General features: G+C 46.6%; 1 protein-coding gene across 1 annotated transcript; it reads right to left on the reverse strand.

Moving 5' to 3' along the window:
- Positions 1–2,914: 2,914 nt before the first annotated feature.
- Positions 2,915–23,854, reverse strand: SHOX (short stature homeobox). Its single transcript, XM_053387311.1, has 5 exons — positions 22,932–23,854; positions 18,611–18,819; positions 10,287–10,344; positions 10,074–10,162; positions 2,915–4,563 (listed from the first exon to the last, which is right to left on the reverse strand). Exons 1-5 carry the CDS (start codon positions 23,275–23,277, stop codon positions 4,318–4,320), a joined length of 948 nt encoding a protein of 315 aa, XP_053243286.1. The 5' UTR covers positions 23,278–23,854; the 3' UTR covers positions 2,915–4,317.
- Positions 23,855–25,211: the final 1,357 nt, after the last annotated feature.

Raw genomic sequence — 25,211 nt, forward strand, 5'->3', positions numbered from 1 at the left:
GTGTGTCACAGTACAAATCCCCAAGTGTAAGAGAATATAAGGTCTACCAAATAGAACAGAAACTGTGTTATAATAAGTTCATTGATGCATCAGGAGATGCAGCTATTAGGACCAAGGGCAACAATAAACTTCACCTGTTAAAATGCAGGCATATTTATAAAGCAGGTTTCCCAAACTTGGGTCTCCATCTGTTGTTGGATTACATCTCCCATCATCCCTGACCATGGGTCCTGCTAGCTAGGGATGGTGTGAATTGTAGTCCAAAAACAGCTAGAGACCCAAGTTTGGGAAACCCTGCTGTTAAGAGATTTCAAAGGCACAAAATGGCAAGTCAACGCTACTCCTGCCAATTTCTTTAGTGTCTTCTGTGCTTTGAAAAATCTCCCCACTGAGCCCCATTTTCAAAGGCCAAATGAGTCCCATTAAATATGGCCATGTGAACACCCTGTTAGTCCATGGCAGGGTGGGGGACCTGTTGCCCTCCAGATGCTGTTGGATTCCAAATTCCAAACAGCATGGTCTTTGATCAGGTCAGGGATGGAAGGAAGGAGCTGTAGTCCAGAAATATCCAGAGGACCCCAAATTCCCCATTCCTGGCCATCAAACATATAATCAAGGTCAAATGCATTTCTACTGAAAAAGGCATGCTCAGGGTGTGAGAGATGGGTGCCTCCTTCTGAAAACAAGTATCCTTGTCATAGATAGTGTACGTTTTAAGTAAGCATTGTATCACATAGACTTTATTTAGTCTTGTTGAGGGGGGATCAGATTTCAAGTCAAGCAGAACAGATCTGTCATATCCAACTTTGCGCATGAGACAAGTCATAATAGCTCAGACGATTGTGAATTTCCAGCAAAACTGGGCACTACCACACATTGGCACATCTTTATGGTGAATTAAAAATGGAATGTGCTGGCTACACTTTAGTTAATTAGACCCAAACAGTTCTCTTCTCCCATCTATTTATTCAAAGTGCAGGAATTGTATGAGAAACAGGAGGAAGATTTGCAGCTTTTGTTATACTGCATTAGCACTGGGTGGGGTTAATGGGAGTTGTATTCCAAAACAGCTGGAGATCACCAGTTTGGGGAAGGCTAAAATATTTGATGATCTGTTATTAGTATTATGTTTAAATTCTCTACTGGGTGTTACCTACAGCTTCATAAAGGGACGCGGGTGGTGCTGTGGGTTAAACCACAGAGCCTAGGGCTTGCCGATCAGAAGGTCGGCGGTTCAAATCCCCGCAACAGGGTGAGCTCCCGTTGCTCAGTACCAGCTCCTGCCAACCTAGCATTCCGAAAGCACGTCAAAGTGCAAGTAGATAAATAGGTATTGCTCCGGCAGGAAGGTAAACGGTGTTACCGTGCGCTGCTCTGGTTCGCCAGAAGCGGCTTAGTCATGCTGGCCACATGACCCAGAAGCTGTATGCCAGCTCCTCAGCCAGTAAAGCAAGATGAGCGCCGCAACCCCAGAGTCGGTCACAACTGGACCTAATGGTCAGGGGTCCCTTTACCTTTACAGCTTCATAAACCACTTTCTAGCTGGTTTTTCCCTGGCTCAGGAGCACACAGCACAATTGTCCCTCCCTCCTTCCTATTGGTTTCATTCAGTGGGATTTCCACCCAACACATCCCTCACAGATTGCACCATTTGGCTGTAGCATAGAGCTACCTGCATTTGAGGCCAGATCCACACTCCCAACATAAATCCAGTTTAACCATTATCACTGTTCTCCAAGCCGCCCTGGGAATTGTAGTTTTTTCAGGGCACTCAAGATGTCAGAGAGATTTCACTAAAGCTTTACAAGAGTACAATTCACAGTTGTAGGTTAGCCTCTATAAAACTAGTGTTCAGATTGTAGTGTGTTGACAAACACACTTCCTTCCATGTGATTCAGACAAAGGCAAACTTGGCCCTCCAGATGTTTTGGGACTACAACTCCCATCATCCCTAGCTAACAGGACCGGTGGTCAGGGATGATGGGAGTTGTAGTCCCAAAACAGCTGGAGGGCCAAGTTTGCCTGTGCCTGATGTGATTGATAGATATGCATACATTGGTGTGCAGGGCTGCTGCAGCTATTTTTAATTTCCGATTTCCACCATACCCTTGACATAAAGAGGTACTGGGGCTTTCACAAAGAGGTAGGAAAGTCGAGCAAAATGTTTCAACTCTGAAAACTTGTCCAAAATATAATTGTTTTGCGAAGAATAAATAAACTGAGAAAAGAGAACCATCCCGACAATGAGATTGCACGCTGGTTAGAAAAGAGAGAGCGAGGGAGAGGGAGAGAGAGATAGAGATGAAAATATTGACTTTTTAAGAAATACAATACATTCTGTCCTACGGACACTTCGCTGGGGTGGGGGAGGATATCAACAAAAACCTCCCAAACTATTAATGGGTTGCTTCAAAAAAGAAATACACTGAAAGGTCAATGGAACAGACTTAATGATTTTATGCTGTTGAGATGCAAAGATTCCATCAATGAGACTTGGATATCATATGCAAAAACAGATTTAGAAGTAGACAAGAGCAGTATTTGTTTCCAGAAAAAGCACCAGTTAATAAATTGGTTGAAAGGAATTTACATGTAAGTGAGCAATGTGGGTATAATAAACTTAGACACTTTGGTAATATAATTTCAAGGAGTTCTCCTCAATTTCTATGAGTCGTAGTAGCAGCTCATACTAGCCGATAAGCTCCAATGAGCTTGCATTTGGTGTATAAAATTGGCTTCAATTTCCCCACCCACCCCCAAAAACCCCCACTGAACTTGTCCACCTCTACATGACATTGACTTGGTTGTTTTTTCCTTACTTTAAAACAATTGCCAAATAAAAATAAAATTATAGTTATAATAATTAATACAGGCATTTGAGCTTAGTTCCCAGAAATATGGCACATGAACTGGATTCATAATCATGGCGGTTCTCTTTTATATATGCAATTCATATTTCTTTCCCAATCTGTAGAAGGCCCAGACTTTATCATTTTGGCAACAAATGGCAATTCCCAGGTCTGAAGACAAAGGACCAGGTTACAGTTCCTGCAGAGTTGGTTTTTAACAGAAAAAGAATGCACGGCTATTTCCCCGCCCGCCCGCCCCCTTTTAATCTATAATATTTACAGTATTGCACTTTACTGCACTTAATTGCATTTCACTAAAATTAACGCTGCATCAGTATTATGCTTTTTTAAAAAAACTGTGTCCATCTTTGACAGATGAATCAACCCCTCTAGATACTGTAAACCAAGCAGGCCTTCCGCAGAGATCCAGACATCTGGAAATAAAAACGGTGAAGTAAACCTGTTCACATAGTACAAGCATTTCAGCATGTTCAGGTGGTTCTCAGTAAAACAGATGTGTTCATCATTGTTCCCGTCATTTGGATCACCAACTAATTTGGGTGTCTCTCTTTCTCACACGCACACTCAGTTGTTGTTGTTCTTGTTGTTCCTTGTGAAGGATGTAGTCATTTGGACACCCCATTGTGTTATTGCTGCTTTGTTTAGAAAACACTGCCTTGTCTCAGATCTGAAATTCCACGTTTAAATTCAAACCAGTTCTGCAGCAGCAGCAGCTCCATAGCGATGGAAGAGATTCATGAGATTGAAATAATACTGTTGGCAACAAAGAAGAAATGTCATCTTAATGGAGACCAGCCCCACGATGTTGTTAAGCTTTTTCCTTTTTTTCTGTTTCATTTTTGTTTCAGTATACTTGGCGATTTTCAAACGTTGTTTAAAGTTAGGCACATGCACGACGTAGCAAAACTGGCAGCAGCAAATGGTGTTGGGCTGACATGATCATCTTCAGTTTGGCCAGGGTCCACTTCCATTTGTCCCAAGATTCATGGATGCCACGTGATTGGAGGGTTCTGTTCCCCGCCCCCCAAAAAATCTACTTTCCTCCAAAGTTTTCTCAATATTTTTTTTCCCAAAACTGACACTTATAACTGAGATCCAGACTGATTTCAAACCTAGTATTTATGCATCTGGTGGCTGAAGAACAGTTTAACTGCAATCATTAGCACTAAGTGCTTTTTGAAATTAAAATTTAAAACAGAAAATAGGCCAGCAGGTCCTTCAGTCCTCAGATCAACTGAACAAGTTGCTGAAGTCTTTGAAAAAAATAAAAGGAGAGGATGAGAAAGGGAGGAAAGAAGGAACAGGCCAGCGCTGAGCCTGTCTACAAGTACTTGTGGGCCTTTAAAAAGGTACCAGTTGTCCTTATCGCAGCCAAGCTCGAAGACTGGATAGAGGAAAGATACTATTGTCCATCCCTGGCAACAAAATGGCTTCTGGGGAGGAAATGTCAGAGCCCCAGGGCCTCGGCGTGTTTCCGAGCCTTGAGCCTCAAGTCAGCGATGCTGGAATTCTTGCTGTTGCTCTTCGCGGCCGCTGCTACTACTGCGGCCGCAGAGGCGGAATCTGCCAAGGAGGCAATGGGAAGTCCAAAAGGGGGCGGGGGAAACATCAGATAAGGGGCGTGTGCAGCCAGGTGAGGGTGGAGGTGAGGGTGGGCATGGGTGACGCCTTCCAGCTGCAGCTGAGCTTGGACCTGAGGGAGCAAAAGAAGGACACAGAAGCAAAAGGGACAATGAGTAAAGGAGCTTCCATGAGGGTAAACAAATGAGTGTCATTCTGTGCATCTGTAAATAGGCCGGGTTTTCAAGGGGACATACACCAGGATAGGTCTGCAGCCTGTAGGAATAGAATAGCTTTCCGTAACAGGCAAATGTGGATTCCTGGTAAACTGGGCTAGGTGGTTAAAAGGTATGTAAGCTAATACCACAATAAAGTCGACAGGATATCACAATGTTGTTTTTGCTTCTAAGCACTGTCATCTGCAGCAACAGAAATATGCTCTCACTCTGTTGTCAGCATAACATATCAGAAACCACTTAAGGTCCAGACCCAAATAACCACGAGCACTTCTTATGTCTCAGCATATTAATCTACTGTTGCACATTGCCACTCCTTGTACATGGTGGTCAATCCTTTACCGATGTTCCTTCACTTGTTGAATTGCCACATTCCACTCATTATTTTACTGCCATTGACTTAGAACTGCAGAGTTCCCCTTTTCCATATCTTCCAGACACACAAACTATTTCCTTTTCTGTAGCATGGTTCCTCTACATAACGATACCTATTCAAGCGTCCCCTTGGCTGGGAGAGAACGGCTTAATGGCAGTGTAATAAAGGTAAAGGGACCCCTGACCATTAGGTCCAGTCACAAACGACTCTGGGGTTGCGGAGCTCATCTCGCTTTATTGGCCAAGGGAGCCGGCGTACAGCTTCTGGGTCATGTGGCCAGCATGACTAAGCCGCTTCTGGCAAACCAGAGCAGCACACGGAAACGCCGTTTACCTTCCTGCCGGAGCGGTACCTATTTATCTACTTGCACTTTGACGTGCTTTCGAACTGCTAGGTTGGCAGGAGCAGGGACCGAGCAATGGGAGCTCACCCCATCGTGGGGATTCGAACCACTGACAGTCTGATCGGCAAGCCCTAGGCTCTGTGGTTTAACCCACAGTGTAGTGCACCCTGAATACTGCATATCAGGCTCTGGGCACTTTGTAGCACCCCCGCAGTGTTGTCCAGCGGTATTAGACCCCTATTGCACATTGGAGATCAGCAGAAGCTGAGTTTGCAGAACCCTGCATTCCTTTATTTTTTTTATTCCCACACTGCAGGTAGAACTGAGAGAGCAGGATAGAACAAACCTGCAATGTAGTTCACTTTTTTTCCCCAGTTGCAGATTGGAGGGCTGTGCTGAGAAAGAGCAACTTACAGCAGCCATGCAATGTAGGCCACTGTTATATATCAGGCCAGATGTAGAGCTATATAAATGGCCTTCTCAAACCTCCTCCCAGGCCACACCAAGCACTCGTTTGCAAGAAAAGCCTTGTGTTCAATTGGCTTGCATGCAGACTGGTGTGTTTTTTTTCAAATAAAAAGTGGGCATGAAGTAAGACCTGTGTTATAGCAGGGGCATAGCTGTCAACTTTTCTCTTTTTTTAAGGGAAATTCCCTTATTCCGAATAGGATTCCTCGAAAGAAAAGGGAAAAGTTGACAGCTATGAGCAGGGGACACCTATCTTTTCTAACTCAAATTTTTCAACCCCCTTAGCCACAGACTCTGGTAAAACCTGCACATTTTGTTTCAGATCCTCACTTGTGGCCTGATATTATAATGTAAGGCCCTACCCCATGGTGTTTTTTATCAAGCAAAATTAATGCTTCCTGGGAGGTCACACAGACATTTTTTCCTTATCCAAGGAACTAAAAAAGGAGAGCCATACCCACAAGTGTGTGCAGGAGAGAAAGTGCAGCCACACACATTTGCACTTACTGCTAAAGTCCTTGTGGCACACGTCCAGCAAATAAAGGACTTTTGAATAGTGATAACAATAATAACACTAAAAAGGCGACGGTGTAATTAAATAGCTGCAAAAGTGAGTTTGAACTGGTCCTAAACACTACTGGACTTTCAACAGGAACACATGCTGCCAGATCTGATGCAGAGTTATAGCCCCAAGGTGCCAGATAACTTCTCTGGTCTTTGTTTATAAGGTTTAAGATGGCTATAAATAATTTTTCCTTAGTTTAGCTTTGAAGCTGTTGAATTTTTTTAAAAGTATAGGGCGGGGTGGAATGGGGAAATTTGGCTCTGTTGCTAGCCTGATCCAATTCTATTATCATTATCATTGTTTACATTTATATACTACCTTTATCATCCAAGGATCTCAAGGTAGTGTTCTCCTCCTCCCCATTTCATCCTCCCTACCTGTGTGGTAGGGTGAGGCTAAAAGGTGGTGAGTCACCCAGGGAGCCACATAGCTGAGTGGGGATTCAAACGCTGATCTCCCAACTCCTACTCCAACATTCTAACCATTACACCACATGTAAGGCATGCCAGGTATACAGGATCAGTCTGTGAACAGAATCACATCCGCTTCATCTCTTTATTTTTGACCACTTTCTAAGAATACTGAACAATGGTTCAGGGACACTTATGGCTATTTTAAAGCATATTTATTTGTGGACGTCTGAAACATAAGGGACTAGGGACTAGACACTTATCAAGGCCTGAGAGGGTTTAGGTGAATAGGAGAAGATTTGTTGTATGTGTGTGTGATTAAATTTAATCTCTTTGACAACCTGTATGAGAGAGAAGGTGGCTATTCAAACATTTGAATAAAACTGAACAAGAAGAGCCAAGTGCTTGTCAATAGTCTCCACGCCTTCCCACTCCCACTGCCCGGAAGTGTGGAGGCTTTTACTGCCTGGACAGACATCTCTGTATATAAAAGGGTAAGATACATTTAAGAGAGGGAAGAGAAAAGTCAAGAGAAAGGCTTTGGATCTTCCTGGGCTGGCTACTCATCCGCAAGCCTCCTGCCATGTGGCCTTGTCTGCAGGCTTGCTTATTTTCTCCTCTTCCTCCCTTGTCCTTGGGTGGGAGAAATCCATCAAAAACTATGGCCATCTTATTCATGCCACAGTTCCCCTTAACACGTCTAACTTCGAAAATAAATGGAGCTGTTTTTCTAGTCAGTTTCACCCTCAAGCTAATGAAGGTGAAATTGACAAAGCAGCAAAGGTTTCACATATTTGGGCAGCCATTGGGAGGCAAAGAAAGGTAAAGAATCATCTCCCCAATATTTTCTTCCTCCTGCCTGTGTTTTTTAAGGAAAGAAAGTGGAACAAGTTCTATTTCTCTGTGTCTCAGTGGCTAGAGTGCTTTTGCAGGGAATCGGCCAGTTTCCTTGACAGAGGTTGCTTCTGACACATTTCCACCCTGAGAAGTACCCAAGCCCCACTGACACGTGGGGGGTGGGCTGAAACAAGGACCCGCCTGCCTGCCTACCCCTCACATCCTGCCTCGCTAAGTAAGTGCTTTTGGGTTGTTCCTTTTTTTTTCCTTATCATTTGCCTTGGAGACATTCACTAGACTGGACTGAATGGCAGCATTTCTGGGTGACTTTCAAGAAAGTAAGATAGTCCACACGAGTAGCTTTGAGGCAATGCAAGGTTACAACCTCTTAAAGAGGAATTTTCACATGAGACCACAACAACCCCACACCCCGAGTTCTCTTTGTAAGAGGATCGCCAAATTTCCACCCAGCTCTTCTAGGTGTGCCTTTTTAGCAGCAACTTGATCTACAGCAAATTAGGAGATGAAGCGCTTCACAACATGGAGAGAAACAGTCACCACCACTGCTGCTTTGCTGCAGAACAAGCCCCTGTTAAACGGCACAAGCATTCGGGAGTGAAAAGCTGACAACTCTTGATGTCCTTCTTAAATCTGTTAACAACGCAGGATCTAATTCAAAACAGAAACCAAATGTGTGTTGATTTCTTCTCCTTGGACCACCCTGATTTAAGCCTTGAGTGTGAAATCACCAAGGGCAACGTTGCTCTAGTTCTGCAAGAGATCAACACTGCCGCAGAAGAAATCAACTACCTAGGCCCCACTTTTCTGAAACCCTGATTGAAATAAATGAGACCTTTCCAGAAGCCCGAGAATCACAGGGGTGCTTAATTATATAGGAGGATGTAAATAGAAGAGAGCTGAAGCATCTCTGCTGCTTACTGACTTTTCCCTATGGCTTGTGTTTGAGACTACATTCAGTTCCCAGTTATGAAGACTAATGGGGCAAAAAGAGTGAGCAAAGCATGGTTTTTGCATTCCATACAGTGCTAGTGCATCATAGTGACTGGAGGATTAAAGACCTGCATTCAAATCCCCTTGCAAGTAGCAGGTTTACAGTGAATTTAAGGGCAGAGAATGCATCATTCAGTACTCATTACTTAAATCAATCTAATAAGGTAGGTCTCTATTATTGCCCATATCAGAAGATGGCTGAGCCTGAGAAACAGATTTCTTCATGGCCATGCAAGTTTGGGAGGTGGTTTCGTTGTGTGAGTCCTGAAACATGCTTGCGCTACAGTATTTTCTCTGTTGCTTTGATAAAGATTAGCTTTGAACAAAGAGCAGTTTCTCAGCCTAACCTACTTCACAGGAATGTTGAATTCACACCACGCATTTGTAGCACATGGCTTTCCCCAGTCTCAGTGAAAAGTAGCTTGCTACGGGTGCTGGGAACTGTAGCTCTGTGAGAAATGAGTGACAGTTCCCAGGATTCGGGGGGTGCGGAGGGAGAATAAGTGTGTTGAATGTGTTTTAAATGTATGGTGTGGATCCACCTGTCCCTTAAGCAAAATACAGATCAAGCTATGATCCTGTATATACTTACCAAGAATGATGTCCCCATTAAAAGCAACATGATTTACTTCTGAGTGAACATTTCTAGGACTGCAATGCAGGTGTGCTTTAGGATGACTACTTAGGAGAGAGGAACAAAAATAATGGAATTCTACATTTAGGTATTTGGGGGAGTTAAGCTACAATTACCTGGATTTATTTTCTTCCCCTCTGTATTCAATATTCTTTCCACCACATGTAAGAACTGTTGTGCCTTTAAAGACTACTTGAAAGGCAGAAATTTAAGTGGTTCAGTACAGAGATCAACGGGTTTGGTTTCTACTAACAGTAGCTGAACAGTAGTACTCATCTTTCCAAGAGGATGAGTAAAAGTAGCTGGAAATTTTGTTTTTCCAAACGATGCAACACTCCACATTACTATCCTACACAGTGTTCACTCAGAAATAAGTCCTACTGGTTTCAATGGCGCTCACTCCCACATTGAGCGTGAACAGGATTGCAGCCAGACTTGGAAGCCACAGTGAGCAAGTCCTCGTTCCAAACCTGGGGACGCTTGTCGACAAGGGCGCCTCTGAGGGCGCGCAGAGTGCACTCCTCCGCCACTGACCCATCCCAGCCTTGAAAAACGCCCGAACGCCAGGAGGCGTGGCTTCCTGACGGACCTGCGCTCCGGCCACGCCTCCTGCCCAGCGAGAGGCGTATAAGCACCGCCCCCTTCCGTCTGACAGCCCGCGAAGAGGCGTGTCCTTTCCTACAGCGCCCCTCCCCTCCCGAACCTCGATTCGCCTCGGACGTACAGGGAGAGAAACGGGTGAAAAGGAATCAAAACGAGCTACCTGCTGGAAAGGCATCCTCAGGGCGCCCATGTTGACGTAAGGGGCCACTCGGCAGGCGTCTAAGTGGCTGGCCGTCCCCAAGATCACACCTGCAAAGCGGGGGAGGGGAGAGACACGTGTCTTGGTTAGGAAGGAACCTCGGGGGTCCGGATAGCGCTCGCCAACCCCCTCCCCTCCTCCAGCCCACCCAAGCACTTTCCAGCTCGAACTCACCTTTATGCATCTGGTTCTCTTGTTTCCGGCATTTGGCTCTTCGGTTCTGGAACCAAACCTGCAATCAAAGAAAATGAGGGGAGGAGAGAGGTTTGTCACCATCAGTTGGGAAGCGTCTGGCAGCCACCCGTGCTTATAAAAACAAACTTTTTTTGAGCAATACAGACATTTTTCCCCCTTACCCACACACGCGCTTGCTTAATATTCAGTCCTGTTGGGCTCGGAAGCTTGCTCCCTGTTTTGTGTCATTTTGATTGCTCGTACAATAAAGGAGTTTTATTTTGGTCGAAACGTTTTATTGATTTTCACGGGACAGGTAAGTTCCTACCCACCTACAGAAGGACAAGCTTTTGAGGATATTCAGAACACACGAAAGTATAGAGTCCGAATGTCAGAGGACAGAAGCTATGTCAGCCTGTGTTCCACAGTCTCAGAGAGGCAGAGGAAAGATGAAAACCTTATACTTCGCTTCCCCCCGCCTTCTTATTCCAAAATCAAAGTGGCAGTTTTGCTATGCACGCTACTGAAACTTCTCTCTTTCCTCTGCTCTGCTCATCTGGTGGCTTTCTCTCTGAGAAATGCTTGTTTATTTGGCATACAGGTAACAGTATACATCATGCAAAACAGCAGGACTAGTCAAAGGCCCTTTTAAGACAAGGGTCGTGGTATTGGTAAGCAGGTTTCAAGGGACTCACAGCGTGATCCTTATAAGTGTCAGAAGTAAATCCCGTTGGGTTCAATGGCGCTTCCTGTCGGGTAAGCGTGTATAGGATTGCAGCCTGAGGTGTTTCGAAATAAGAAAATAGGAAAGCGTTCTCCCTCCCATCCTATATAGCCTGTGCTATACCACTAAAATGGTATAAATGCAGCATTTTCTTTCCCGCTGTTGGAATGACAAGCAATCCTGACGTCTGAACTGGTAGGGGTTGCCACAGTTGTGCACTAGAATGGGGGGCTGTGTAAACCTCTTAGAGGTTTTTGTTGATTGTGCACACACACACCCATATACACACATAGTTCAGTTTTTTTAAAAAATAATACAAATGACCTGAGAACAGTGACTTTCTGTATTATTCTTATTGCTATTAAAAAGCATAAAGGAGCCACTAGATCAGAAAATGTGGGCTGCAAGTGATGAGACGAGTTTCAATGCAACAATTATAGGTGCAAATAGAGCAGGTGAGATCCGAGTGCGAACAGAGAATCGGACAAGAATCGAAATGGGATTCATTCGCACTTCTGCTAAAAAAAACCCACCAACGCAACAATGCTCAGCTTGGAGAAAGTCGTCCCCTGTTGTAAAATGCAGAGTTTGCATCTTGATCCTCCCAAGCATTGCTGGTGTCAAAGTCAAGCAAACAAGCGCTTTTAAGAGGAGCAGTCAAGCCAGGAGCGACCTCCCTCCTAAGGTTGCGAATCCAAATTCGCAAAGCACTGCGAAGTTGATGCGGGGGTGTAGCCGCTCTCTCCCCGCGCATGCGTACTCCCTCTTTTTCCTTCCCCCCCCCCTTTCTTTAAAGTCCTGGTCAAAAGGAGACTTTGCTTCCCCCATCTCAAGGGATTCAGAGGAAGGGGCTGCCAGTGTGGCGCAACGGAGCCCCAAGGGCAGCAACCCTTCGAACGTATGAGAGGCAATACATGGATTGGCCTGTGGGGGCGCTAGACACAGCCATGAAACATCCCCAAAGTTCCGCTCCCAGAGACCATTAGGCTGGTGCAGAGGAAATGAAGCTCTTCCCGTGTTTTTAATACTGTATGGAGAACCGGTCAAGCATATGAGCCCTCACCTACAGGGTCAAGTGCGACAGCCCGGGCAGAAACTGACCGCCTCGGCGCGACAACGAAGCTTGCACAACTGCTCATTTTATAGCACTTTGGATATCAGTAAGGAGGAGGGACAATTTGGACCCCCCCCCACTAGGGGAGGAATTTTGCAAGGATATATTCAAGGCTTAGACCTCAAACAAGTCAATGTATTTTAAGAGCTATGCGTGTAGTTCAGTATCCCATAACGTGAATGATACAGGTCCACGCGCGCACTTCTTTAAACCAAAGAATATGTTCCGATCTAAAGGTTTAGATTTAGAACAGCAGTCACTCTTGAGGGACCCGGCCAGAAATAGAGAGGACACCCGAAGAACAAACAAATAAGGTCTGAAATGGGAGGGGACACTATTCTCCTCCCTAAAAGTGTGTGTTTGTAATGTTTTTATGTTGCCAGCCGCCTTGTGCTCCCTTTCACCGGGAAAGGCGGAATATTAAAAGGGGGCAAATCATTATATCGAACTAGCCGATGAACAAAATGCCTCAGGGGCTATCCAAAGAAAGAAACTGTTTAGTCCAGCAACAAAGACAGCCCGCTTGCCTAGCTTTTAAACCGGGGGAGCGAAGCAAAAAAGAGCCTCTTGTTGGCACCTCCTATTCGAAATCAGGAAAACAGGCAGATGGCGTTCAGAAACAGAGAGCCAAGCTGCAATCCAATGCCCACACCGACCTTGGAGCATGCCCCATGGAAGTCAATGGGGTTTACTGCCGAGAGAACAAGTATAGGTTTCTGGCAGGCAGCTAAGGGAGATTTCCCCGGGGGGAAGAGGTTATCGGCTCACACACTAAACAATGAGACAGAAATGTGACAGATCGCCACACACACACACACCCCCAAAAAGTGCCCAATACTAAGTGCCGATTTACAATTCACATCCATCTCTCATACATCCACACACACACACCCTTTCCTCTCTCACGTCCAGCGTTCCTTCAATTTGCCTGAATGTGGCTTCCTTTCCCCCTGTGTGCCAGGCAGTGGCGTTTCCTCGAGGTTAATTTTGAACGCATAGAAATAAAGGACCAGTTTGAGTGGGTTTCCCCCTATGTCGACTCGTGCGGCATCGCTTTTTCCGCCTATTTAAGGAAAAATAGGCGGGGCGGGCGGGGTGAGTTTCAGCTAAACCCTTTTATTCCCGAATTTTTGCCAGGGTTTATTAGGGCTTTGTCATATGCTTCCATGCTGACCTGGGAATTGCCCACTAAAATGGCCAGCCATGGATCCACACCCAAACACTGATTGCTCGGAAGAAACTCCCATCACGGTTCAGTGGAGGGACTCTTCATTTACTTGGGATTTATTCCCGAGCAACCATGCAACAGAAGAGGCTGCCAGTGATTAAGGTTGCGATCCTAGAAGAACTTCACAGAAAGCAATTCTAGAAAAGTAGCGAAACCAGTAAAGTTTCCTTGAAGATTAAAAAGTATATTGTGGCATGAACCTGTTTCGTTACAGGCAAGGCACAGCATTTCGTTGAATTCCGCCGGGCTTACTTTCGAGTAAACGATGCTCAGGACCGCCCTGCATAGCCACGACCCCCAAACCCTCCCTTGAAAGTCAATTCAACTTCGAATGCAAATTCCGTTTGTGAGGAAATCAATTAATTCCACGCAAATCATCCAGAAGGATTATTCAAAGGGGGTTAATCCAACAGATTTCAATTACCCCTTTCCATTTGTCTTTTGACTGGGTTATGGATCCCACCATAAATCCCTTTTTCAGAGCCACGATTGACTTTTAAATAGGCTTGACTTCCACGCGACAATCAAACACTTTCAAAATTTGGGTGGAAGGAATTATTTCTAATTCTGACATCAGATTTTATTCTTTTTCTTTTTTTTAAAAATAATAAATTGTCATCCTAGTAATCCTCCCCTAATTCCGGAAATTCCCGTGTATTATAAATTGAGGCAGGGAGGGGGGGTGTCCTTAGATCTCTCTGGCGTACCAAACAGCATGGGAGCCTTCTCCCATGAGAGGGGAAGGAGATGATTTTTTACAAATATGTTTAAAGGATTACGTCTACCGTCAAATGCTCAGTGTCTCCACCCCCCTCCTCTTACTAAATCAAACTTTAGTCAGCCTCTGTCTGCTGAGACAGATCAAATCTGGGAGTTAAGCAAACATCGCTCCCATTCGCCCCGCCCCCCCCTCCAAGTTCCTCAGCTTGCCAAGTTGATCATACGGTTAATTAATACTAACTGCACTTCCTACATCACATTTCGCCTCCGAGCTTTCTTCAATTGCCTTAATGATGGCCATTTACAACGGAGTAATTAGTGCAAAGAAAGGCTTCCAAAGACATTAATTATCCAGGGGTACTGGAATGGGTTTCTTCAACAGGAATTGGCCGCCTTCACACGTGCGCTAGTGGCGTCGCTTCCCCCTCCCTGATCCGGGTCTCTAATAGGTGATGTCTCAAATTAAAAGATGGGGAAACGAGGGGGGGAGTTTGCTCAATTTCTGAGCGATCCCTGAACTTTTTGAAAGGGAGCTTTCTTTACCAGTGGAAATGTCCCCTTTCCCTTTTAATGTCCTGGTCTCTGGCTCCCTTGGATTTCCTGGTTCTGTGAAGAGCGCAACACGCAGCACAGCCTTTTGGAATAGATAGACGGCCGTACGACCCTCAACACGCCCAGTCTCGTGGGATCTCCGAAGCTAAGCAGAGTCAGGCCTGGTTAGTACTTGGATGGGAGACCACTGCCTAGGAATACCGGGTGCCGTGGGCTTGCCACAGCAAGGCATTCTTCGCTCAGTCGTGAGACTCTTGATCTCAGGGTGCTGCATTCGAGCCCCACGTTGGGCAAACGATTCCTGCACTGCAGGGAGTTGGACTAGATGGGCCCTTGCGATCCCTTCCAATTTTACAGTTCTAAGACTCTTTCGAACACCTCTGGAAACTTAGCCACTTCAAGCGGACTAACGTTTGGAGTATCAACCCCCGCCATCTCTCCGCCTCCCTTGGGAGAAAGGACCATTGCTTTCAGTGAAACTCCGGTGTGCTGAGAAATTACAGCTTTAGCCAAATTCAGCCGAAATATTTGGGTTCTAGCTAGGGTGAATTCTATTATTATTATTATTATTATTATTATTATTATTATTATTATTATGGTGTGTCAGAATAATAATAATAATAATTTACCCTAAATCAGAGTTTTAAATAATCCTGCTTAATTAAGCCGGGGAAGGAAATGTGCATTTAAAAGTTGTAAACAGAAAACCTTCAGCTATCTTGTCTGAGGACAGAGGGTGGCTGTACTGTATTGACAGATAACTAACCAATGAGTAAAAATGAATATGCCCCTCATGTTATTTATTCTTCATTCTATATCCCCCCCTCTCTCTCCCTCTCTCTCTCTCTCTCTCTGTGTGTGTGTAGCTCTTTATCCAGCATTAATGATTTTGGAATGACTCCCATGACCTGCCTCTGTGCTAATTCCGATCTCTACGCCACTCGTCATAATATAATTTATACCAATTCCGGGGAGAGTTCCTTCCCCACCCCCAAGGGTCGTTTGGTCGTCTGTTATCCTGTTAAAGGAGGCAGACTTTATTTTTATTTTTTAATCACACATCGGGTGCAGATATGTGGCAAATTCTGGGGCAAAAATGTCCTTTTACCCAGCTTTAACCACCCGGTCAGGAGCAGCCTGCGAGAGGCGTGTGATGTGGAGGACTAATCCGCGTTAAACGCTGCCGGCTCGTACCAGTGGAGCCTGAAATGCACTTCTTAAAAAGACCCGCTGTGCCCAGCTGGGCAAGGAAACGCGTCCCTTCCCTTTTTTATTTTTTTATTTTGCTTTGGAAAAAGGCGAAAGTGATGAGGAATAAAAGTGATGAATTAGCCCGCGCGCGCAGCCATCATAAATCAGCCCGGGTGTGATTCCCGATCAATTCCAAGTAGTCATGAATATGCTAAGTAAAGCGCAGGACAGTGTTTTAGACAGTTATTTCTTCATTAAGGATCACTCAGTGATTTCTTTCACAAATGCTCTAATCTGATTTCCTTTTGATTTCCATTAGAGACAGTGAATAATGACATTTAATTTAGCCTTGCGCCATAAAAACCCGAAGATATTTGCTCGTAATTGAATTACTGCCTGCTCCTCACTATGGTCTCATAACTTTCAATTATAACCCTGACAGCTGGGCGATATGAGTTGCCGGTACAACACTAAAAATAAAAGGTTAATAAGAAGTAGCTACCGTAGGAGCTCCAATTTATTTACAGCACATTTCCACACTAAATTGAAACTAGATCCTTTAACAACAAGGGACAGGCGCTACAGACGGGGATTAGGAGGCAATTCGGAGAGTATTAAAATATCTTTGGGTTGTTGTTGCTTTCGCCCTTCGGTCTCCTTCCTTTTCTCTTCCTCCTTTAATAAGATGCCGACCGAGTCCTTTTTAGCCGATCGAATCCTGATTATGTTTTAATTAAGGGTTCTCTCTAAAACGGCTTTCTCTGGACTTTATTTTGGGGGGGTGGGGAGAGTCTGAAGGTGTTTTCCCTCTTCAGAAATATGAGAGAGAGAGAGAGAGAGAGAGAGAGAGAGAGAGAGAGAGAGAGAGAGAGAGAGAGTTGTTGGGGAGGGGGAGGTGAGAGGGTGGAATATTTCATGAAACCTGCAAGCACTTGGAACGCCAATTTTCCTGTAACTATGAATATCCTGTTAAGGTGCCGCGCTACTCCGGTAATAAACTACTTGAAAGAAAGAGTGCGGAATTCAATTACAAGTAATTTATTTTTATAGAAACACTACGAGTAATTTATTTTTATAGAAACGCTACATCAAGGCTCTGGCAAGATATTATACCGGCTCGCCTAGAAGGAGCTGGGAAGATGACATAAAAGTTGATGTCCCCTTCAGCCAAAGTTTAATCTTTTCATTCATTTATCTTGGGCGGTTAGATCAATCTTCGGCGCGGGGGGGGTGGGAGGCACGACTTCTCTCTCCCTCCCCCTCTCTCAGTATTCCCCCTCGTAAGCTCTCCTTTCCAAGAAGAGCACTCCAGTAAGCGTTGTTCCGTTCCTGGGGAATATTTCATTTATTGTTGTATTTATTTAAAACCCGAACTGTTCAGGAGCCTAGTTTCCCCAGCTGTTTCAGCGGGGAAATAGCCTACAAAGAAACGTTTTAAAAGTTAAATGGCAGACCTGCCCTGTAAAGAGGAATTACACGCAGGCGTTCCAGGCGCACAAAAATGCTGCTGAACGCTGGACGTGGAAGTCAACCCCACTAATATTAGTGGGGCGTTCATACTAAAAGTAGGGGTGGCTAACTCTTCTGTTAGAGTCGTGGGGCTCTAACCCCCCAAAGTCCCAGCCAGCCTGGGAAGTGGTCAGGGATTATGGGAAATTTGGTGCAGCAACATCTGGCGGGGTCAACATCTGGCGAGCCACCCCTGACTTAGAGCATTTAGACTGAGATTCCCCTTTCCTAGTGTGACTCCCACCATCACCTCCAAGGAAAAACACTGGGGGAACTGGAAGCGTGGTTCATTAAAATAGTTTTCTGGTGCTGTGGGAGTTCAGCCAGAATAAAAGCTCAGCTGGAGCTCAGCCTTCCCCACATGCCTTTGACCCTAAAGACATGCTACAGGTTTATCACTTCCATGGAATCATAGAATTGTAGAGTTGGAAGGGACCTCAAGGATCATCTAGTCGAAGCCCCTTCTTCCCTCCTTTTTGCACAACCTCTGTTTGAGGGGGATCGATCGCCACAACCTGCACCACCCTTTTTTAATTATATCTATTTTCTTGTTTGCTTCTTTTCCAGCCCCCCCCCCGTCTCTCTCTAGTGAGCAAGGCTAAAGGCCTTTAAAAAAATAAAAAATAAATGCATTTTTAAAGGCAACAATCTGTTCTTGTATAGAGCATATGCCTTGGCCGCATGACCAGCAGGCAGGCCCCACAACCCAAACACCTCCTCGAGGATTGGGAGACGTTCTGTTTTCCAAGGGATCGACAAACGGAGCAGATGGGGCACCATGAATTCATACCCTTGTTATGCAAGTCAAATAGAGGCACGTTTCCCCACCACCACCACCACCCCACTCCCGGCTCTGGATAATCCAGTCCCAGAGCACCCAACCAGCCTAGCTTGATCTACACCAATTGTTCTCCGAAGTTGCTCCCACCCTCTCCCTGTTAAAAAAATAAATAAAAATAAAAGAGGAGCAGTAGAACCTCAAGGGAAAAGGGAAAGGTTTTTCGTTCCTGGCTGGGGCTACTAATCAGGCCTCTGATTGGTTAGCGAGCGGCACTCAGGGATGTTTCGAACGCTCCGTGTCTGCTGAAGATTCTAAAGGGGCGAGAAATCGAGAGCAGCGCCAGTGGCTGGAATTCCCCCCCCCCATGGCTCCTGGCCCCTTCCCTCCGTCACACGTGTCCGGGTGCTGCGCGTGACAAAAAGGAGGGGATTTTAATGGGGTAGACGGAGATCCGAAACAAGGCCAGCAGGAGGAGGACTCTGGTCTTCTTCTAAGGCTGCCTTACCTGAACCCTGGCTTCCGACAGCCCCAGCCTCTGGCTCAGCTCCTCCCTCATGAAGGCGTCCGGATAGTGCGTCTCGTCGAAGAGCCTCTCCAGCTCGTTCAGCTGCTCCAGTGTGAAATTGGTTCGACTCCTCCTCTGCTTCAGCTTGGTCTGGCCGTCCTCGTCTTCGGATTTCACCTCTTCCCGCTTGTCTTTGCACTCATAGATCCCTGCCGGGGGGGGGATGGGGGTAGGGAAGAGGAAACGAATACAACAAAGTTGCGCATCATAGAAGCCTCCTTAATTTCCTCCTTAAAGCCCTCGAGGCGGGAGAATTGGGCACATAGTTTCCCCAGCCAAGGCGAAGGACGGTCGCCCCGTGAGCCCCCAAAAGAAAGACAAGCGAAAGTTGGCATCGTCCCCTATGCTCAGATGACACATTTGGGGGGTTGAGTGAAATATTCGTTAGTAAATTTTCGGAGCGCACGGAGAGCTTCCTCTGATAAAAACGTAATTGACTGCTACGCAGCCAGGGTATATTTTTTCTCTGTGTCTCCTTGCATTTCTCCTATTGCAGCGAGAAAATTCTTTATTTATTTGTGGGCAGAACAGGTGATGGTCCTTAGAGAAACCTTGTGTGACTCACATATTCTCCAGCTAAGGTTGCTAACTGCCCCTTGTAAGGGACATCTCCCGTCTCTCCACGCATACAAACTTAATCATCTTAATTTTGAAGACTGCAGGATCATACCTCGGTGGCAATATGTTGTCGCGGCTAGGAAGTGTGGCCTAGGTTTGCTGAACTGACAAGCCTCCTGAGGAAAGTTAATGATCCAAATACCCCACGCAAGCCAAGAGTAGTAAAGATTTTACGCGAAACAAGTGTAAAGAGGAAATGGCCACTTTCAGATGAGAGAGGCTCTGAGACGTGTCTACTATTCCTAGCCAGTCGCCTCCACCGGGAGGGGATCGGGGCCTCATTCTGCAGTCTAGACGTGGCGGAAGGGGATCGGAAACACGCTTTTTAAAGACATGGGGGACCCTCCCCCCTCTAATAGCTACTGAGCAATAAGAAAAGCACCAGAAAAACGGCATGTTTGTTTCGCTCCGTTACGCGCGCTTTAAAATAAATCCAAAGGATATTAGAATCCATAGTCCCCAACTGAGAGGCTTTAGGAATGTGGGAACCCACACACACACACGGGATGAACCCAGCTTTCCTGTGACCAGGTAACCATTAGAAATGATTCAGGCGACATAATCGGGGTGACCTTTGGCCAGAGCAGGTTAAATGCTGCCTTTTGTGGGCTGTGCTTCAAAAAACAAAAACAAATGGCACAAGACGATATTCTTCTAACCAATCGCCTTTCCAATATATTAATGATAAAAGCCACCAAGCCTCAGGTATGGTCCGTTTGGGGGAAGATTCCTCCCTCGGGATAGAAATCGATAAGAAAGGAAGGACCCAGAGGAAAAGACAGCGCCTCTGTTGCAGCAGCAGCAGCAGCCTGGGCCTGGTGCGCTCTGGGTGGCAGAAAGAGTCTGGCCTGGACGCCCTCTCTGCCCCGCAGCCACGGCTGGCCTTCTGAGGGGCCAACACGTCACTCCCGCAGCAAAACGTCACGTTTGCAAAGAACAGGAGCGCGTGAAGATGTAACGAGGGACTGGGCAGAGGGCGGGGGGGAGAGGACTTCATCTCGCCTGTTCTGAAAGGGATTGGAAATTCGGGGGTTGGCGCAGGGACTTCCTCTTGCCGCCTTCACCTGGGGAGCTCAGGTCACACTACCGGCAAAAACCTCGACGTGAGCGCTCTCCAGCCAGATGCAAAGGACGCCCTTCCCACCCTAGGAAGGAAGCCTTGCTGGGCCCAATGGGGCGCCCTTCCTCTCCGTGGAACTTACTTACTGGCAAGTTCAGCGGCAACGCGGAGGACTGCAGCCTGTCGGACAGCTGGTTTACACAGACGTGCCCGTCTCCAAGCGCATTCCCTGGAAGTAAATCCCCTCGGTTCCATTCTAACTGGCCTCCCAAGGAAAAGTGGGTTGGGATCAGGAGTGACACGGTTAAACCTCTGCTGTCCAGTTCTGTTGTTTTGGTTTGACTTTAAGGGAGCAGTGTTGCGTTCCAGCCTACTACCTCTTACATGCAAATCTTCTGACATCGAAAGGCTTTACAGTATTATATACCTCCAAGTAAAATAAGTTTAAGAATCAGGGCATCTTGTTTAAAGCATAATTTTAACTAATGGGACACACCGAATTGCCTAAGAATCCCCAGGCAAGCCTCAGATTGTACATAAAACTATATTTAATTGTATCCTCAGCCACAGAGGTTTTTACTGTTGTGGCTTTTTAAAAATACGACGTAGCAGCCTTGAATTAAGAGGGGAAATTTTTAATTCAAATACAGTGTTGTGGTTACCTACAGGGTTTTGTTTTGCACAACAGCTACCAAACACAGGTGTGAAGCTAACGGATTTTTGACACGAGGAGCAATATCTCTCAACACACACTGTCCAGTAGTATCTTGCCCTGATTCCGCTGAAACTCACTTCCGGCCCACGATCGCTACATTTTTTGCTCCCAACGAATGTTCGAGGGGTTGCCTCCCTTACAACTCCCTTTAATGGAGACACATTCCAGCGTTCCAACCATTCACAAATATGGTAATGATTTTTCGCTTGTAATGTTTGTTGTACCGCTGGAAACCAGTCTTCCTCCTTGGATTCTTCCTGAGGTTGATACCCTTTTGAATTACTTTCTTTTTTAACCGAAAAACAATTACAAACTTGAGATGTGTGTGTGAGAGAGAGATTACAATATATTTTATGACATTTCAGAGTTGCGTGTTCAGGTGACTGCTGAGAATGAAGCACGTTTTCAATAAACGGCTATCTATGCATATAAAATATTAGATATGTATATTGTTTCCCAAAACAATAACCGTGCATTGGAACTGACAGCATTTCAGGAAACTCGAAGGATTTCACACCTTACTATTTAAAAAAATGTATTCTGAAAAGCCCATCTCTCTCTCTCTCTAATATATATATGAAATTGGAATTATTAAAGTTTCCCAGAAATTAAATTCTCATTTATTTAGCCCTACGTCTAAGATCTCCTTCCGATTATAACGAATCTAATAGAACATAAAAAATAATTATTAATAATATGTAGAATTGATATTAAAGGAGCGAGCAGATTTGAGTGATAGGGCTTTTCTATAAAGGACAGAATGCTGTTTCGTTTCGTTTTGTTCTGTTTATGGTACAAGTGGCCCAAATCTCCTAAATACTATCGATCCAACACACCGTTATTATTTTACGAAGCGAAGGAGCAGAACGAATGGCGGAGTAAAACATATTTTAAGGAAGGGAGATTAACATAACTGAGCAGCCCTGCTGAATTTTAATTTTAAGTTTTCCCTTCTCACACCTAAGGGATTGCTGCATTTAATCCCATCGCGTCTGCCCTGGAGGAAACCTGTCTTAAATCGCCGAAAAACGTTTTATCAACTTTCTTAAAAATTTACTTTCCGTCACCCTCAGAATGCTCCCTTCTATAGGCTATCGATCTGGTGGCCCGGGGTGAAGGGACTCTATCTTACACATCAGGAAGGAAGGAAGGAAGGAAGGAAGGAAGGAAGGAAGGAAGGAAGGAAGGAAGGAAGGAAGGAACTGACACCTGGAGAAACTATCGACACGGACTGGGTACAAAATCCTAAATGCGCTTTTCCTTCCTTCCTTCCCTTCCTTCTTTTCTGCTTCGATCCTCCCCGCAGGCCTCTGACCAGTTTACCCTGAGCTTGGCTTCTCTTACGCCTCTTTTTAATGGAAGAAAAGAAACAGAAAAGAAGCCATAATTGTAGCCACGACGTTGGAGGCTCGTTCCAGAACAAGCTCCTTCGGGCAGCAACACAGGCAGGCAACAGGGCAAAGGATACCCGGGCTCCGGATCGAATCGGGTCGTCGATGCGAAACCTGCTTCTTTCTTTTTCCTCCCCGCCCGCCCCCCATCTCCATGCACTCCTATTGTTCCCAGAAAAGCTAAGGGGAAAGTTTGGGTGTTTCTCTCCCTCCTCTCCCTTTTCCTTCTACTTTCCTCTCCAGAAGTGCTTCACGATCCCAGCGGCCGTTCCTGCTGTTGCTAGACAAGTGGAGTATTATTATTATTATTATTATTATTATTATTAGATCGCCCCCTGCCCAACCGCTCCTCCCCACCCAAAAAGCCTCGAGGCCTTTGGCGCTGGTGTCTGGGACAGGGAGAGGAGGTGGAGAGACAGAGCCCCCCTCCACACACCCCCACACCGCCTCGCCTGGTGGGTCCGGTGCCCTCCTTACCTTCCGAGGTCCGGCTGGCGTGGTTGAAGTCCTTGAGCTTGTCCTTGTCTCCGTCTCCGTGCTCCTTGAAGAGGTGCACCGGGCAGTGCGCGCCGCTCTCGGCCAGCTCCTGCAGGCTGCCGGCTTCCGAGGCGCCCAGCTCCCGCGAGCGCGCCAGCCCACTCTCCAAAACTTCCCGGTACGTGATAGTCTCCTTCTTGTGGCCGGTGCCTCCTCCGCCGCTGCTGCCGCCGCCGCCGCCGCCGCCTCCTCCACCACCTCCGCCGCCACCACCTCCTCCTCCGCTGCTGCTCTCCTTGCTTTTCTGGTCGAAGGATTTGGAGACAAACGCGGTAAGTTCTTCCATGGCGACCCGGTGGCTGGGGAGGGGGAGGGGGAGAGAAGAAGCGCACGCTCGCGATCCACAGTGAAGAGGTCCTCCGCGCTGCAGCGGCTGGATCTGGGCGTGGGTCGTGGTGGTGGGGCTGGTGGGGTGGAGATCTGCACTCAGGAGGTCCAGGGGGCCGCCTCGTCGGTCCAGGCTGCTGCTGCTGCTGCTTGAAGGTGGTGTTGCGCGTTGCGTGCGCGTGTTTTGTTTTAAATCCTCCTCCTCGTGACAAGCAGCGAGGAAGACCACGTCGAAGAGCAGACACGGGGCGCTGTCTCGGGGCTTAGATCCCTCCCGCTGTTATTTATGCCTTTCAATGGGGAGATCACACTATTTATACATGGCTACCTCAGCCCAGCCCCCCAGCTCTCTCTGTCTCCAGCAATTACTGCCTCTTCCAGAGTCGCAGGCAGGACTCCGAGGAGCGATCTCCCCCCACCTCGGGCCAGCAATTGGCTTTCTTTGCATTTCATCGCGCTTTGGCACCCGTCGCACCTTGATTTAAGGGTGGCAAAGAGCAGGGAGAGGGAGGGAGGGAGGGAGAGAGGGAGGAATCCAATGAAACTCTTTCCCTCTCCTCTTTCTCCCCCACCCTCCCTCCCCCACTCCATCCCATAGCCTCCTCCCAAACAGGTATCTCTCCGCATTCTTTTCAATGGCTCGCAGGAACCAAACGGAAAGGAAGGCGTGGGGGCGGCGGCGGCGGCGGGGGTGGGAGAGACTCGAGGAAGACCTGACTGGCTACCAGGAGATCTTCTGCTTATTATGGACACGCTAGGAGCGGGGGGAGAAAAGCTGGGCCGCCAACTCTTGCTAGACAACCGGGAAGGGGGAGGAAATGACAACAAAAAGAGCGGACTCTGGTTGTTCAATAAAAAGGTAAATCCGTGCCAGTTGGAGACGAGTTTTTCTTGGGCGACCGAGGGGTTGTTTCATTGTCGTTCTTGATGTGTATGTTTTGAATGTAGAAACCTGTTATAGAAAAAAAAGGCATCTTTCGTTCAAATGTCTTTCTCCTCAGGAACGTGGTCTTCCCTTCCTCTAATGCTAAGGGAGGGTTAGGAAGACCCCCCCCCTCCTTGGGTGTTTGTGTCATTGTAGGGAGAGGGGCTCCCAGTGGCTCGAGAGATTGTCCCGTGGGGGGGGGTCTGTGTGTGTGTTTGCAGCAAATGGCACGGAAGAGCCCCGGAGCTCCGTGAAGACTAACAAATGCGATCTGTAGCCTAAGGTTTCGTGGGCCACAGCACCCGCCGCCCCTCTGTCCGGTGGAGGAGGCTTGGGCCCGCGGAAGGCTTACGCCAGAATGGATGGGGTGGGTTTCTTACATCGAAGTCTACTGGGGAGTTCAGTGGAACTTGTTCCCAAGTACAGTGGTACCTCAGGTTAAGTACTTAATTCGTTCCGGAGCTCCGTTCTTAACCTGAAACTGTTCTTAACCTGAAGCACCACTTTAGCTAATGGGGCCTCCTGCTGTTGCTGCGCGATTTCTGTTCTCATCCTGAAGCAAAGTTCTTAACCCGAGGTACTATTTCTGGGTTAGCGGAGTCTGTAACCTGAAGCGTATGTAACCCGAGGTACCACTGTGCGTGGAAAGTGGGTGACAGGCAGCAGCCTTAGACTTCAAAGCCCCGGGAGATGTTGAGATTTCTAAACTCTGCTCTCTCGCCCGGCGAGATGAAATGCTGGATGAGTCTGTCTCTGTGTGTCTGTCGATCGAATCGGCAGTTGTGCCAATTTGCCATGGGGGATTCTTATTGGGACTATCTGCAAAAAAAAGAATGCTGGTACCTATGAACAGGATTAAAACTATTTATTTCGAATTACACACACACATCCAAACACGTGCTGTCAGACTAAAAGCAGGAATCCGGCTGGTTTCTCCAACTGCAGCCTTGCAGACTGTTCTTGCTTCC

This window comes from Podarcis raffonei, chromosome 4, assembly GCF_027172205.1.
Source record: "Podarcis raffonei isolate rPodRaf1 chromosome 4, rPodRaf1.pri, whole genome shotgun sequence".
Taxonomy (NCBI): Eukaryota; Metazoa; Chordata; class Lepidosauria; order Squamata; family Lacertidae; genus Podarcis; species Podarcis raffonei.

What these genes read in the sequence shown, in the direction of transcription:
- SHOX (XM_053387311.1), bottom strand. Translation starts at nt 23,277, where the DNA reads ATGGAAGAACTTACCGCGTTTGTCTCCAAATCCTTCGACCAGAAAAGC. An exon ending in TGTCGGAAGCCAGGGTTCAG is followed by an intron (nt 10,345 to 18,610) that starts GTAAGGCAGCCT and finishes CTTTGATTGCAG; the next exon opens with GTTTGGTTCCAGAACCGAAG. An exon ending in TGAGGATGCCTTTCCAGCAG is followed by an intron (nt 4,564 to 10,073) that starts GTAGCTCGTTTT and finishes TTGCTCCCTCAG; the next exon opens with GTCCAAGCTCAGCTGCAGCT.